The 16,182-nt window shown below is 40.8% G+C and overlaps 1 protein-coding gene across 3 annotated transcripts in view; it reads left to right on the forward strand.

Moving 5' to 3' along the window:
- The window catches only part of Wdr70 (WD repeat domain 70), a 237,096-nt gene that overhangs the window by 40,492 nt on the left and 180,422 nt on the right, over window positions 1-16,182 (forward strand). For all 3 annotated transcript variants that reach the window (XM_052743179.1, XM_052743178.1, XM_052743177.1), the window contains exons 7-8: window positions 9,017-9,076; window positions 13,253-13,386. In XM_052743179.1, coding sequence (XP_052599139.1) covers window positions 9,017-9,076; window positions 13,253-13,386 — 194 coding nt within the window. The remainder of the gene's footprint in view (window positions 1-9,016; window positions 9,077-13,252; window positions 13,387-16,182) is intronic.

Genomic DNA, 16,182 nt, shown 5'->3' on the forward strand with positions numbered 1-16,182 from the left:
AGAGATAAAGTCCCAGGCCAGCCTCAGAGTTTCTAGGTAGCTGAAAATTACCTTACAGTCTTTAATTATTTTTCACACTTAATTTATTTAAATAATTTGTGTGTATGTGTGTGGGCATGCATACGCCATGGTGTATGTGTGGATGACAGAGGACAACTTGCCAGGGAGTCAGTTCTCTCCCTTCACCATGTGGGTCCCAGGGAGCAAACTTAGGTTGTCACGCTTGTGGCAGATGCCTTTACCGGCTAAGCCATCTCAGCGGCTCCCTGCCCTGCAGTCATTTCTGCGGCTTCAGCCTTCCCAGTGCTGGGACTCTAAGCATGGGCCACCATGTCCAGCTCTCCTTTTCTTTCATATATCATCCAGAAGTAAACGTACGTTCCAGTCCAGACACCTATAGGACCCACAAGGAATGCTTTCTTGACGCAGCAAAGTAACAAGTGCAGAAACGAACTAACTCACCCAGTCTTTCTGTGAAGTCCTTTTGACAGATGAAGAAGCATACTCAAAAGTATTAAGTAACTTTCCATGGACACCTAGTAGTTAAAAGGTGTGTTAGGTTTCAGATTTAGGGAATGTGCGCATACTCATGTGCTTAATTAACCTCACTGCTTGTCCCCTTTCAGCCTCTGAGGGTTACCCATAACCCCCTCCTCCCCTTACCTCATGCCCCATGCCATACAAGCTGGAAACAGCCTATGACTGTGACTTTTCTAACAAGCTTTTCCTTGTGTCTGAATCCTGGCCAATACTTAGCACAATGCTGTTGGTGTGGCAGGCTGTGTGAGTGGTGACCCTTGTAAGGAACATTGTGGCAGACCTACCTCCTTCATCAAGACAGACTTCACTTTTTATAATCTAGGTTTTTTTTCTCCCTATGAAAGGAGAACATTTTTTCCCCCTGCAAAAATCTTTCCTTCTCAAAAACAGAGTGGAATGGCTCCTCCCTTGTGATACATCTGGTTTGCTATTTTCCTCCTTTATATTTTAATAGCAGGGTTGTTGAAATCTAGTCCATATATCCTAAAATGTGCTATTTTCAGGTATATTTATCTGGTAGTATTTAGTATATCCAGTGGACTGTATAATCTTCACATCTGTTATTTTCTTCTTTAAAATGTTTTAATTAAAGTGATTATTATTTTAAAATACGTGTATGTGTGTGTGTGTATTTGGGTGTGAGTATGTACATGTGGCTGCAGGGGTGTCAGATTTCCTGAAGCTGGAGTTACGGGGCAGTTGGGAAGAACCTGACATAGGTGCTGGAACTGAACTCGGATCCTCTGGAAGAGCAGCATGTGCTCTTAAGCACCGAGCCATCTCTCCAGCCCTTCATTATCTGGTTCTAAAGCATTTTTATACCCTCAAAGGTAACTCTACGATCTTTAGCTTTTGTTCCTTATCCTCCCCCAACCCTACCTTCAGTCTCGAGGAGCTGCTTGTCTGCTTTCCGTGTCCACAGATGTCCCTGTCTGGACGTCTGTTCTCATAGGAATGAATCCTCCAGCATGTGGTCTTTCGTGTGGCGTCTTTTGCCTAGCCTCGTGTTTTCATGCTCGTCTGTGTTGTAGCAAGAATCAATACTTGATTAGTTTTTAATTCCCACAGAATATTCCATTACCTAATGAGCCCCATTTCTCCATTCATCATTTGATAGACATTTTCTTGTTTAAATTTTGTTGGCTACTTTGAGTAATGCTGTTCTTAGCATTTTATATCCACAAGTTTTTGTATGGGTCTGTATTTTCTTTTGGAGAGAGGTGTGTCTTCAAGTGAGATTGCATGGCAAATGGTAATTATGTTTGTAAAACTTTGAGGAGCTGTGAATTTCTTTTTCAAAGTGGCTTTAGTCACTTAGTATTTCCCAGCGGTCAGTAGAGGTTCAGCTGATCCACGTCCTTGCCACTGCTTATTAATTAGTCTTCCTTATTTTAACCATTTCAGTATGTGCAAAGTACTATTCTAGTTTGGTCTTGATTTTAATTTTTCTGCTGAAACATGGTGCTGAACATCTTTTCATACTATTACTGATCATTGTACTATCTTTTTTAGAGAAATATGGTATTCAGATATTTTGCCCATTCTTTAGTTAATAATCTTTTTATTGTTGAACTATAAGGGTTCTTTATATATGTGGGCATAAGTCTCATATCAAATACATGATTTGAAAATGTTTTCTCTTTTATTACATTTATGTTTATTTATTGTGTGCACACGTACATTACTGTGTACCCACATGTGCTCCATAGCAGAGGACAAGTTGCAGAGTTGATTTTCTTCTTCCATGTTGGTCCTGGGGTCCAGGTCATCAAGCTTGATGGCAAGTGCCTTTACCTGCTGAGCCATTTTGGCAGCCCCATAAATACTTAGTTCCGTGGGCTCTCTGTCTCCCCTTTCTTCCTTCGGTGATGGTGGTGAGGAGCAAACGGGACTTCTGGGTCGCTCAGGCAGGAGGTCTTGAACTTGAGATCCTGCAGCTTCAGCTTCCCGAGTGCTGGATTATAGGTGTGCACTCTGTTCGGTTTCGGAATGTGATTGATTCGTTCCTTCCAGTGTGTCTGGCTCTCGTCACTTTGTTGATGTACTTTAACTACAAAGGTTTTAAATGTCTGGAAGTACTTTGTTTGGAATAGAAAGCTAGGGTAAGATGGTAGGGCATATTGTCTCAGCCAAAAAATCTGTGGCAGCAGGAGAAGCAGAGCATGGAAATCCATGGCACCTATATGCAATCTTTGTTCCATCTGAGAAGTTATGGAATACATTTCAGAGTGGCTGAGAAATACATACTTTTAGCAGTTCGAGGTGATATTGCTGCTACCTGCCCCGCTTTGGGCTGACCAGTGGCAGGGACTGAAGAAATGGCAGGCACAGGGATGGGTGGGCTGTGTGCTCAGGTGGACGTGTACCTGCAGCAGCCCGGGAAGTCAGTGCACTTGGAACAGATGAGGGGTGCATCTTGGTGGGGAGTCTCTGTAGGAGCACAGTCTCCGGCTGCAGTCATCTGTCATGAGGAAGCTGCTGTTGCTATGTTTGCACATATATACCAGTTCTGGCTGAAATTGATCCGTTCTCAGCTCAGGGGAACCCTTTGCCATTCCTATGGGTCTGCGGCATTGGCATCCTTGACATAGATTGTCATGTCAACAATGCGCATTCACCTAGGGCTTCATTTGCTCCCCACATGATAGCTATTTGTATCTTGATATGTTTGTTTATTTATTTGTTTATTATGTATACAGAAGAGGGCGCCAGATCTCATTACAGATGGTTGTGAGCCACCATGTGGGTGCTGGGAATTGAACTCAAGACCTCTGGAAGAGCAGTCAGTGCTCTTAACCTCTGAGCCATCTCTCCAGCCCCTTGATATGTATTTTTCAAAAGTTTGTTTGTGTTGGGTAGAGAGATGGATCATCATTTAAGAGTGGGTAATGTTCTTCTAGAGGTCCCAAGTTCAGTTTCCAACACTCACATTAGGTAGCTCACAACTTCCTATAACTTGAGCTCCAGGTGATTTCTGATCTCCAGGGCACCTACACTCGTGTGCACATACCCTCACACACATAGGTGTGTGTGTGTGTGTGTGTGTGTGTGTGTGTGTGTGTGTGTGTGTGTGTGTGTTTTGAGGAGAATAATATATGTGCCATGGTATGTTTGTGGAGGTCTGAGGACAACATTCAGTAGTCATTTCTCTTGTTCTACTGTGTTAAGGCAGGATCTCTTTTGTTTCTCCTGTGCAGCGCACTCTAGGCCAGTTTCCTGAGAGCCTCCAGGCAATTCTCCTGTCTTCACCTCCCATCTCATTGTAGGAGTGCTGGAATTACAGATGCATCATTCATTTTTAATTTTTAGTTGTGTATGCATGTGTATCTGTGTGGGGTGCATGTACACCCGAGTATAGATGCTTGAAGAGGCCAGAAGAGGGTGTTGGATCCTCTGAAGATGGAGTTAAAGGCTATTGTGAGCTACTGTATTTGGGTCCTGGGAAACAAACTTGGGTCCTCTGTAAGAGCAGTAAGTGCTTTTTAACTGCAGAGCCATCTCTCCCTGCTTCCTTCTTCTTTGGACATGGTTCTAGGGGTTCAAATCCAGGACGTCAGGTGTGTGCATTAAGTGCTTTTTCACTGAGCCATCTCAGATTTGTTGTTTGTTTGTTTTTTGACACAGGGTCTAATTGTACAGTTATAGCTTGCCCAGAACTCAGTATAGACTAGGCTTCCCGGGAACTCAGAGATGCACTTGTCTCTGCCTTGGGAGAGCTGGGATAAAAGGCATATGCCATTACACCTAGATAGGTTTGTGGTTTTTGAGTCATTACCAGTATTGCATTTTTTTCTTTTTATGAGCTTATTGGCCATTTGGTTATCTTTGGAGAAATGTCCTATTCAAGTCTTTTGCCTCAGTTTCTTTCATTCATTCATTCATTCATTCATTCATGTTAATGATTCTGACTCTTGAACCCAGGTTTATATATACACAAAATAAGTTCTCTGCCACTGAGCAACAGTGTTTTAAGTTGTGTTGTTTTGTTGTTGCGATGTAGAGTTAAAAAAAAAAACCACACACACTCTGGATATTATCCATTCAAATATGTATGATTTATTATTTTTATTTTTTACTTTTTGGTATTTTCAAAACAGGGTTTCTCTGTGTAGTACTGGCTGTCCTGGAACTTGCTCAGTAGACCAGGCTGGCCTCGAACTCATAGATAATCTGCCTGCCTGGGATTAAGGTCGTGTATCACTGCCACCCAAGTATGATTTATGAAAAGAACCACTATTTTTTTTTTTTGTTGTTGTTGTTGTTGTTTTCGAGACAGGGTTTTTCTCTGTAGTTTTGGTGCCTGTCCTGGATCTTGCTCTGTAGACCAGGCTGGCCTTGAACTCACAGAGATCCGCCTGCCTCTGCCTCCTGAGTGCTGGGATTAAAGGCGTGCGCCACCACTGCCCAGCATAAATAGAACCACTATTACTCTTTTTTCTCTTCATTGATTTAAGTAAGTTAGGAACAGATTTCAAACTTTAGAAGTGTCAGAGTCATAGAATTCTGTCCTAGAATCCTTCCACATTTTGAAGAGAACTTCTCCATATTTCTAAAGACATCTCAGATGCCCGTTCTGTAAGCTGCCCCTGCTTCCTCAGGCATAATGAATGGAGCACCGTTCCATGCTGTGAACTCTCTGTATCTGCAGCCCTTTCATTTACCTCTCCGTTCTGTCTCATTGGCCTGATATTCTGTAGTGAGCAGAAGCTTTCTCACTGGACTTCTGCTTATCACTTTCACACTTGGTGTATAATGTAGGTGTTTGTAAAGTGAAGGTAAGACTAACAGTGGAATGTAGGAATGCTAAGTCAGTTTTATCGGCTCCTCAGAGATAGGCTAGAGTTTGCTTTAATTCTGATTTGTTTCCAGGTAGTCTTTTTGTTACAGCTATTAGTAACAAACATGTACAGCTTTCTTAACTCTTGACTTTTCACCGGAATGACTATGATTTGCAAAGCTTTGAAAACACTGTAGGATGTTCTTCGTATGGTTAGCCTGAATGTGCTTACTGTTGTTATTTGAGACAGACCAAAGAGCCTGGGAAATACCTTTCAGGCAGTATTAAAGCAATCCAAGACAAGAGGAGTATCTCCTTTTTCCATTACCATTGTAGCTTTTGTTATGAGTTCTTGTTATAAATTACTTCACTAAAGTCATTTAGTCTATGATGTTCCTTGGCAGCAAAATCTTGAAAATATTTTATTGTACTTGTGAATTTCACACTAAGCCATATTTCAAAGTCATTAGTAAAAAGTTCTGGAAAAAGTACACTCACTAAGTGATACGCTCCAAAAAGATGGATTGCTACTATTTTAGATCATTAAGTTCTGCCAATTATATGGGATTTTTATGAGTTATGCCCTCCACGATTTCCAGTAAAACTTTGGTTTTAAATGTAAACAACACTTTTAATTCACTCCTAATGTAAATATGAAGTTCTGTGGTCTGAGTTTTTTTTGCTGAAGTGTTAGAAATTGTCTATATATAGGCACATTCTGTATTGAATTAAACGAAATAATTCTCATACCAGCTTTTTCGTTTTGCGATGGTATTTCTAATTTCTGAATGATTAAAAAGTAATTAGTTAAGAAATTAAAGGCAGACTGTAATAGTTTCTTCTTTTAAGTAATTAGTTATAAAATGAGATAAGGGTTACAATAGTTTCCTCTCTAACTGTTGCTTAAACATACGGCCTGATATAGCAGTGTCCTATATAATTCCCAGTGGAGGGAGAGCCCAGAACCCATTTGTTGGACCTTTTAATTGTTTTTGAATTTGTGTTGGAATAGTTTCGTCTCTGAAATAGGTTGTGTGTAACACTTATCAGAAAATATAAAGCCTTGAAATACATTGTCTTTGTTTTGAAATAAACTGAAAATCCCCCAGTTGTTTATTTGTGTTCGTTCAACTCCCTTCTGGTTCCTAATCTGTTAGTAATCTGTTGCAGCAGTAGACTATAGCTGTTTTCTGCTGTTCATCCTGAATTGAGTTGTGGTGTAATCATTTTCGTACAAGGTTTTCACTCTTGGGGAACTCTTGTCTGCTGCCTCTCATTGGACTGACCTGATGGGGTAGTGCCTGCTTCTATTTATGGTCATAACCATCAATCCCAAAGTTTGACTTAGATGAAAAATTACTGTCTAACCTGATCATCAAGATAGTGGGTTATTTATTCATTCCCAAAACTTTTATGTGTTTCCATATGTTAGCTGTTTTGGGCATGAGGATCCAGAGTGAGATAATATAGTATACGTAACTTTAAGAGATTAACATTTTGCAGTTTGGTTAGAGAGCAGTTGGGAGGGGTGAGGTAGCTTTACAGTGTCACATGACATTAGTGCCTGAGGTAAGAAAGATTGTCATGAGATGGCATAGAAGTGCTATTTAACCCAGAATATGAAGTGTTGTGAAATCCTTCCAGGAGCCAGTGATGTTTGAGTTGAATCTTTAAGGAATCAGAGTTAAATAGGAAGCTAAGCCTAGAAAAAGAGGAAGATGTTATAACCAGAGAGATAGAAGGCTTAGAATGAATAGTGGCCATTGCTGATTGAGCTCTTCTGTGTGTTACGTTCTGTATGAAGAGCTTTGTACCACACTTTCATAGCAAACTATACACTTATCCAGAGCTTTCCAGTGAGGACAGTGAGAGTTACCACCTAAGTTAATGACGTGATTAACAAGTGGCAGAACTAGATCTACATACGAACTCACAGAGATCCGCCTGGCTCTGCCTCCCGAGTGCTGGGATTAAAGCCATGCGCCACCACCACCCAGCTTTCTTGGCCTTTTTATCTGGGGTGTTTTCGCTCAGGAAAAGGCAGTTTCAAAATGGGGAGATGGGTAGTCACAATGCCGTTGGAAAGCCAGATGAGCAGGCTAAGTCTGGGGCATTTACAGTGACTTGCTTATTCATTCAAGAACTATTTACTCAGTGCTTCTGTGTGCCCAGATCTGTGCCAGGCACTAGGAATAAAATGACAGCTTCCAAGTGGTAGGGCAGATGGAAGGGAACTGGGTGAAACCATACTGTGGGAAAAACTTAGTTGTAGAGGAAAAGGTAAACATTAGGCAGTACATGTACATTAAATTGATAGAGTTTTTGTTTGTTTTGTTGTGTTTGTCCTCAACTGTATGCCCTATCCCCCATTTGCAATACACTGGTATAGGGCCTGGGCTGAGGTGTGCATGAGATAGGCTTACTCTCCTCTTTCCGTGCAGCTTGAAGGCCTAGTGTATGGGAAATACTTACCTGTTGACATGCTGAGGAAAAGAGTCATAGCAGGAGAAAGATTGAAAGTAGGAAAAAATGAAGATTTGATTAAGTAATGAAGACCCATAATCAAATGTTTATTGTAAACTCTGACATCTTATTTATGTATCCTTCTCTGCTATCTCTCACTTAATCTCTCCACACTTCTGTCATTTTTTTATATTAAATTATAATTATAGCTGGAAAGTGGTGTGCATGCCTTTAATCCCAGAACTCAGGAGGCAGATGCAGGCAGATCTCTGTGAGTTTGAGGCCAGCCTGGTCTACATCCAAAGCTACACAGAGAAATCCTGTCTCAAAAAACAAACGAACAAAAAGAATGCTCCAATCATTTATAAGCAGAAATAGAGGAATTATAGTATGTCTAGACAATAAAAGAAAGATTTATTTATTATTTTTATGTGAATGTGTGTGCCTAGGTGAGTATGTGTGTACCACATGTGTGTAGAAGCCCATGGATTCCAGAAGAGGGTGTTGGATCTCCTGGAACTGGAGTTGTAAAGTGGTTGTGAACCGCCATGTGGATGCTGGGTGCTCTTACTGCTGAGCCATCTCTCCAGCTCCTCCTCCTCCCCATTTTCTTCTAAGGCTTTGTGGTGAAAACACACACACACACACACACACACACACACACACACACACACACACACACACAGATTCTGTTTGTCTTTATTTCACTGTGGCTAGTGGCTCATGTTTGTAATCCCCAGCCACTCGTGAGGAAGGCAGAAAGTTTGTAAGTTCAGAGCCTTTTTGGGCTACACAGCAAGTTCAAGGCTAGTCTGAGCAACTTAGAAAATCTTGCCAGAAAATTTACAAAAGGATTGAGAAAGGGGCCGGTGAGATGGCTCGGTGGGTAAAGGCACTTGTTTCCAAGCGCAATGATTTGAATTCCATCCCTGTGACCCACATGGTGGAAGGAAGGAACAGAGGACAAGTTGTATATTATACATGAGTATCTCCATGGCACACATATGGACACGCACACATATGCACGCACACACACTAAACAATTAGTAAAAGTCTTTTCAGGCTTTCAAAGGGAAGAAAAAGAAGGGCTGGGAAATAGCTGTGCTCTGGTAGAGTGTTTGTCTTACTTAGTCTCTGGGCACCAGTAGCACACAGCAGTGCACCCCTTTGATGTGCTGTGTAGGTGCACATGTACATTATTTTACTCACTGATGTAATGGAACCTTCCTGTTTCAGAACCCTGTCCAAAGGATTCCTGATTCGCACGAGATAACACTGAAGCATGGCACTAAAACGGTAAGTTTAAAATGTTTTTGTTCTCTTTTTCAGAAAAAAGCTTTCCTGGAACAGTCAGCTAATAATATATTAACAAACCTAAGACCATTCTAAGGCCGGCTGATGTCATGAAAGGTGCAGACATCACGGAAGTAGAAAGGTGACTTTCTCGGTCAATCAAAATAGCCATGCCTTTCATTTTCATGGGGACCACTTACTGTCAGTGTTATTGTTGGCATTAAGAACCTCTTTTCCTGGGATACAGCAAAATTATAAGACATTCAAATAATAGTTTTGCTTTTAGTAGCTTGGGAAAATTTCCCATTGTCCTTAGCTTTATTCCCATACCAGTGAAAGCCATGAATTTGTTCACTTTGCAGATGAATGCTGAGATAAAAAATACACTTTAAATGGTTTCTGTGTTGCTCTAAGATTATGTTAATGATATTGTTTTTTCATATTATTTAACTACTTATGTCACTTAAAGCCTAATAATAGAAATACTTGCTATGTAGGTGAAATCACTGTGTGTTATTGCAAAATTACTAAAAATGGTGGTTGAGTAAGCAAAGTGTGCACATGCAATGAAAGTGTTAAAAACACCTTCCCATTTCACTGAAACTACCATTTATTTTTAGATGTATGGCACATAAGAAGAAAACATTCAACAGAGGTAGATCCAGAAATGGGAAAATTAATAGATAGGAATCTTAAAGTAGTATCACTCATGACACAGAAACTTTTCACTTGTAAAGATTGTTTTCATACATGTATTTGTTATATATAATCAGTTTAATGTCATTTTAAATGAAATGAAATATCCTCATTTCTGGTGGTTAATATCAATATACACAAATGTTACATTAAAAAATACTTTATGGTCGGAACCTAAATGGTCTGGACAGATTTTTAGGAGTCAGAAGTTTCCCCCAAATATTTGAGAATCTCTGCCTTTATTTTCTTCGTATTAACATATGCTTAAAAAATACCATGGGGCTGGGAAGATGCCTCAGCAGGCCTGGGTCCAATTCCCGCACCCACATGGCAGCTCACAACCTTCTGTCACTCCAGTTCTAGTGGATTCAACGCCCATTTCTGGTCCTCCTCCTTGGGTATCAGGTATGCATGTGGGTCCTATAGACGTGTAGTCAGTGCTTTTAACTGCTGACCCATCTCTCCAGTCCCAGATAGTGAATTCTTTCTTTCAGTCCTAATATTAGTAACTCTTTCTTTTTTGCTACTCCAGTAAAGGTTTCTCATTTTCACTGAAAAATTCACAAGACCAACTTTTCTAGTTCTGTGAATTTTTCTGTGTTTACAGAGCTCTGTTTCACTTTCCACTCCCGTGGTGGTTTGGAAGAAAATGGCCCCCAAAGGGACTGGCACTCTTAGGAGGTGTGGCCTTGTTGGAGGAAGTGCGTCACTGTGGGGCGGGCTTTGAGGTCTTTTTTGCTCACGCTTCCCTCAGTGTGATGTCAGTCGACTTCCTGCTGCTTGCCAGGGTAACACCCTCAGCTTCAGAACCATGGCAGCATGTGTGCCACCATTGTGATGGCAATGGACTGAGCCTCTTAAACTGTAATTAATTAAATGTTTTCTTTAAAAGAGTTAAATTCATGTTTTTAATTAATTAAATGTTTTCTTTATAAGAGTTGCTGTGGTCGCTGGGCGGTGGTGGCGCACGCCTTTAATCCCAGCACTGGGGAGGCAGAGGCAAGTGGATCTCTGTGAGTTTGAGGCCAGCCTGGTCTACAGTGCCAGATCTAGGACCAGCACCAAAACTACACAGAGCAATCCTGTCTCAAAAAAGCCAAAAAACCAAAACCAAAACAAACAAACAAAAAAAGAGTTGCTGTGGTCATGTTGTCTCTTCACAGCAATAGAAAACCCTAACTAAGACAACTCTGAACTTTCTAATTCCTTCTTTCTGCTTCTATTTGGATTTACTTGCTTTTCTTTTGATAGTTTTTAAGAGTGGAAGGTTAGGCTATAGCTTTTAGATTTTCTTTTTTTCCCAGTGTTCATAGTATATCATGCTTATGCGTTTCTCTATAATGTATATCTATTTTTAAATAATTGCTTCAATACACTGCTGATGGTGATAGTAAAGGTGGATGTTTTTGGTCACCTCACAGACTGAAATATTTAAAAATGGGAATTTTGTAGGGGTTTCTTTTAAAGTTTGAATTAAAAATATAAGATCAATGGTTTATATTGAGTTGAAAAATTCTTTATTAAATGTTCCTTGAGCATGATTTTTAACCAATTTAAATTAAAACTGTATTTTTAATATTTTTCTATAATCATAAGAAAAATTGTCAAGTATTCAAACATTTTTACAGTTAGCATACTGCCAGGTCAAATAAATAGGCTGATTCTGGATTCACATCTAAAGCTTAAGACTGAGCAAGTGGTGAGTGCTCTAAGTGTGAGGGAGAGAACTGAAGATGAGGATGCTAGAGTCTGTTCTCAGGCTGGAGGGAAAGACGTTTGGATATACATAGATGTATATGCATGCAATAGCAGTTAGTGAAGAAAGGCTGAGGATCTGAAGGAGACTGGGGAGGGAGACATGTTATAATTATATTGTAATCTCAAGAAGATAAATAAAAGATAGCCTGCGGGCAGGAGTAGGACATGATCTATTATTTTATGTAGTAAGCTAAAATAGAAAGCTTAAGATAATTTATTTCTTGGTCAGAAAAGTCTAAACCATTATCCACAATAGTTTGATACCTATTTCTGCATTTTATGTCAATTAAGGTAATTATTTCTTCAATAATATGTTTACAATAAGCATCTGTAGAATTATACTGACACTTCTGTGAGTCTCTATTTTCTTTCAATGTGATTAAAACACATTGGAGAAATGGTTAAACGTTCTGTGTTCTTCAACTCTTGGGAACACAGGGATTGAGGATTAGTTTGGTCTGTGTAAGGGGACACATTCTCTATCTGGGGCAGATTACTTTGTCCCGCCTGAGTTTTGTTTTACAGACTTTTCATACCCTTTGGTTTATGTGGAGCAATGTTTATAGCATTGACATCGATCCTGCTATGTCTGAATGCTAGCTCTTACAGCATCATTGTGAGTCCAGGCATGGGAGTTCATGCCTGCAATCCTGGCACACTGGCGGCAGGGGCAGGAGGAACATGTCAGGTTGAGTTCCAGTTAGGTCTACCTATTGAGACCTTGTCTCAAAACAAAAAGCCGGGCAGTAGTGGCACAAGCCTTTAATCCCAGCACTCGGAAGGCAGAGGCATGCGGATCTTTGAGTTTGAGGCCAGCCTGGTCTACAGAGCTAGTTCCAAGAAAGTCAAGGCTACACTGAGAAACCCTGTATCAAAAAACAAAAACAAAACAAAACAAAAAACAAAACAAAAGCCCCAAAACAAAACAAAAAACCCCAAGTACCCCCCAAAACCAATCCCCAACCTCTGAAACAAGAAAACAGCTCATCTAGAACAAAACACCATGGCTACCTTGAAAAAAGTCTCAATAACAAACCTTCATCATCTTGTCATTTTGCCCTCCCTAAAATTTTTCTCTGTTTGTTGTTGTTCTTTGAGACAGTGATAGGGTCTTATTATGTAGCTCTGGCTGTCCAGGAACTCACAGAGGTCTGCTTGCCTCTGCCTCCTGAGAGCAGGAAATAAAGGTGTGTGCACCACACCGATCTGAGTTATATAAGCTTTGAGAGAGAGGGAGAGAATGAGAATGAATGAGTTGGTTTACATGGTCTGCACATGTACAGGTATGTGTACACATAGAAGCCAGGGACTGACATCAACTTCCTTAGTTGCTCTTTATCTTCTCTTACTAAACCTGGAACCATCGATTTGGCTAGGGTGGTTGGCCAGTAAACTCCAGGAATCTGCTTGTTTCCAACACACATGCACATGTACACATGTGCAGCACACACACACACACACACACACACACACACACACGCACACGCACACACAAATACCAACATCCCACACACACACATAAATATTTTTTATTTTGAGATAAATAACATTTACAATAAAGTCAAATAACATGGAGGATGCTGTCCATCACTGCCTTTCAGAAGTAGCACTGGCTCATGGTGCATGCGTGCAGTGCCTCTCTGATAGAGGTGGGGTGGAGACTGGAAATGGGGTTGGGATAGTAACTTGTCTTCTGCCATTCATTTGTTTGCTTGTTTTGAACAGGTTTCTGCTTTGGGTTTGGATCCCTCAGGTGCCCGCTTGGTCACTGGAGGATATGACTACGATGTTAAATTTTGGGATTTTGCTGGAATGGATGCTTCTTTCAAGGCTTTTCGATCCCTTCAGCCTTGTGAGTGGTATGTATTAATAGCTCCATATTTTTTTTTCTTTTCATATTTGGAGCTAATAGTGCTGTTGTCATTTGAATTTCATTATTAAATGAAAATAAAATCATACATTTCTTTTCCTTAGCTTCCTTCACACACACACACACACACACACACACACACACACACACACACACACACACCCCTCCATATATATGTGTGTGTGTGTGTGCATGTGTTCTGTGTGTAGATGCATGTGCCATGGTGCCACGTGAAGAACGAGGACAACTTTCATCTTGTGGTCCTGGGGAATCTAGCACAGATCTTCAGGCTTGGCAGGAGTCACCTTTACCCACTGAGCCATCTTCTGGACCTTGACCTCTGTTTTAAAGGCATTTTCTATCATTTTTTAAAAACATGCTTCTATTTAGAACTTGTTCCTTGCTTTACTTTAAAATATTCCAGTAAATAATGCTGTATAATGTGGTAGTGTTTTGGTTTTTAGAGAGAGTCTTTCCATGTAGCCCTGGCTGTCTTGGAACTCACTGTGTAGACCAGGCTGGCCTTGAACTCACAGAAATCCTCCTGCCTTTGCCTCCTGGGTGCCGAGATTAAAGTATGTGCCACCACTGCCCAGCTTATAATGTGTTTTTGTTTATTGTATACATCAGGCCAGTATTCAAGCAGTGGTCCATACTGCTTGTTGGTCAGTTAGCATTGTACCAAAAGGGCTTAACGTGGTATTTCCATTAGCGGCTTTCTTTTTTGACTATAAATGGGCTTATAGCATTTTGCCTCCTTGTGGTATTCTGTTACCCCTTTGTCTACTACCCAGTGTTTTTTAGAGAAGAGTAAAGGCTTGATTACACTTCATTCTATAGCACACTGAGTGTCATGTACTGTCATTTTGCTTTAGTGTTAGTGGCTAGAAAATTTAGATAGATTCCTAAATTAAATTGGTATTACTGATACTAATGAAGGAATCTCTTCATTTTAAGTGATTTTTTGTTTGTTTGTTTGCTTGTTTTGGTTTCTCTGTGTAGCCCTGGCTGTCTTGGAACTCACTTTGTTGACCAGGCTGGCCTGGTCTAACAGAGATCTGCCTTCCTCTGCCTTCCAAGTATTGGGATTAAAGGCATGCACTACCATGTCTGGCTCAAATGTAATGCAGGCAGACCACACATAAACTTTTTAAAAAATGATTTATTTATTTATTCTTTGAAAAATAATTTTTTTTTGAAAAATAATTTTTATACTTCACTTAACAGAAACTTTGTGGAAGAAAATTGGTAACATGTAAATAACTATTATTTTTCTTGATGAACTTATTATCCATTGATGTTTGCTGTCTGGATTATTGATCTCATTGAAGGTTATGTTTTGATGATTTTCTAAATCTGTCATTTTGCCTATAACTTAGCGGCACTCTTTTTTTTCTTATTAAGAAATTTTCTATTAATTTTACACACCAACCACAGATCCTCCTCTCCTCGCTCCTCCCGCCCCTCAGCCTTCCCCTCTCCAGTCCACCCCCTATTCTCACCTCCTCCAAAGCAAGGCCTCCCATGGGGAGTCAGCAGAGCCTGTTACTTTCAGTTGAGGCAGGTCCAAGCCCCTCCCCCTGCACCAAGGCTGTGTTAGGTGTCCCACCATAGGCACTGGGCTCCAAAAAGCCCACACATGCACCAGGGATGGATCCTGATTCTACTGCCAGGGGCCCCTTAAGCAGGTCAAGCTATACAACTGTCTCTCCTGTGCAGAGGGCCTAGTCTAGAATCATGGAGGCTCCACAGCTATTGAATCACAGTTTGTGAGTTTCCACTACTTTGGTTTGGTTGTCTCTACATTTCCCCATCACGATCTTGATGCCCCTTGCTCATAGAATCCCTCTTCTCTCTCTTCGACTGGACTTCTGGAGCTTGGCCTGGTGCTTAGGTGTGGATCTCTGCATCTGTTTTCATCAATTACTAGATGAAGGCTCTATGATGACAGTTAGGGTATTCACCAATCTGATTACCGGAGTAGGCCAGTCCAGGCACCCTCTCCACTATTGCTAGTAGTCTAAGCTGGGGTCATGCTTGTGGATTCCTAGGAAATTCCCTAGCACCCTGTTTCTCCCTATCCCCATGATGTCTTCCTCTATCAAGATATCTCTTTACTTGCTCTCCCACTCCATTCCTATTCCAGCTTGACCCTGTCGTTCCCTTATGTTCTCATCCCCCATTGCCTACCCTCAGTTGTCTTCCCCACCCCCAGTTTACTCATAGAGATCTCATCGATTTCCCTTTCTCAGAGCGATCCATGTGTCCCTCTTAAGGGTCCTCCTTGTTAGCTAGCTTCTCTGGAGCTGTGGGTTATAGTCTGGTTATCCTTTGCTTTACTTCTAGTATCCACTTATGAGTACATACCATGTTTGTCCTTCTGAATCTGGGTTACCTCACTCAGGATGATATTTTCTAGTTCCATCCATTTGCCAGCAAATTTCATGATGTCATTGTTTTTGTGAGTAGTACTCCATTGTGTATATGTGCCACATTTTCTTAATCCATTTTTCGGTTGAGGGACATCTAGGCTATTTCCAGGTTCTGGTGTGGCACTCCTTTTAAAAGAAGAGGTTTTCTCACTTACTGATGCTGTTTGGTTATCCTGAAGTACAGTTCTTATTTCAGAGGCAGTGGAAGTGCAGTGCTTGATTATTTCACTATATCCACTTAAGCCCAAGGGGAGTGGTAACAATGAGTTATTCCTCTTATTGATTGTGGTGGTATGAATGGGAATGGCCTCATAGGCTCCTATGTTTGAGTATTTGGTCCTCAGATGGTTTGG

Source organism: Peromyscus californicus, unplaced genomic scaffold (assembly GCF_007827085.1).
Source record: "Peromyscus californicus insignis strain IS unplaced genomic scaffold, ASM782708v3 Scaffold_18__1_contigs__length_77618521, whole genome shotgun sequence".
NCBI classification, from domain to species: Eukaryota; Metazoa; Chordata; class Mammalia; order Rodentia; family Cricetidae; genus Peromyscus; species Peromyscus californicus.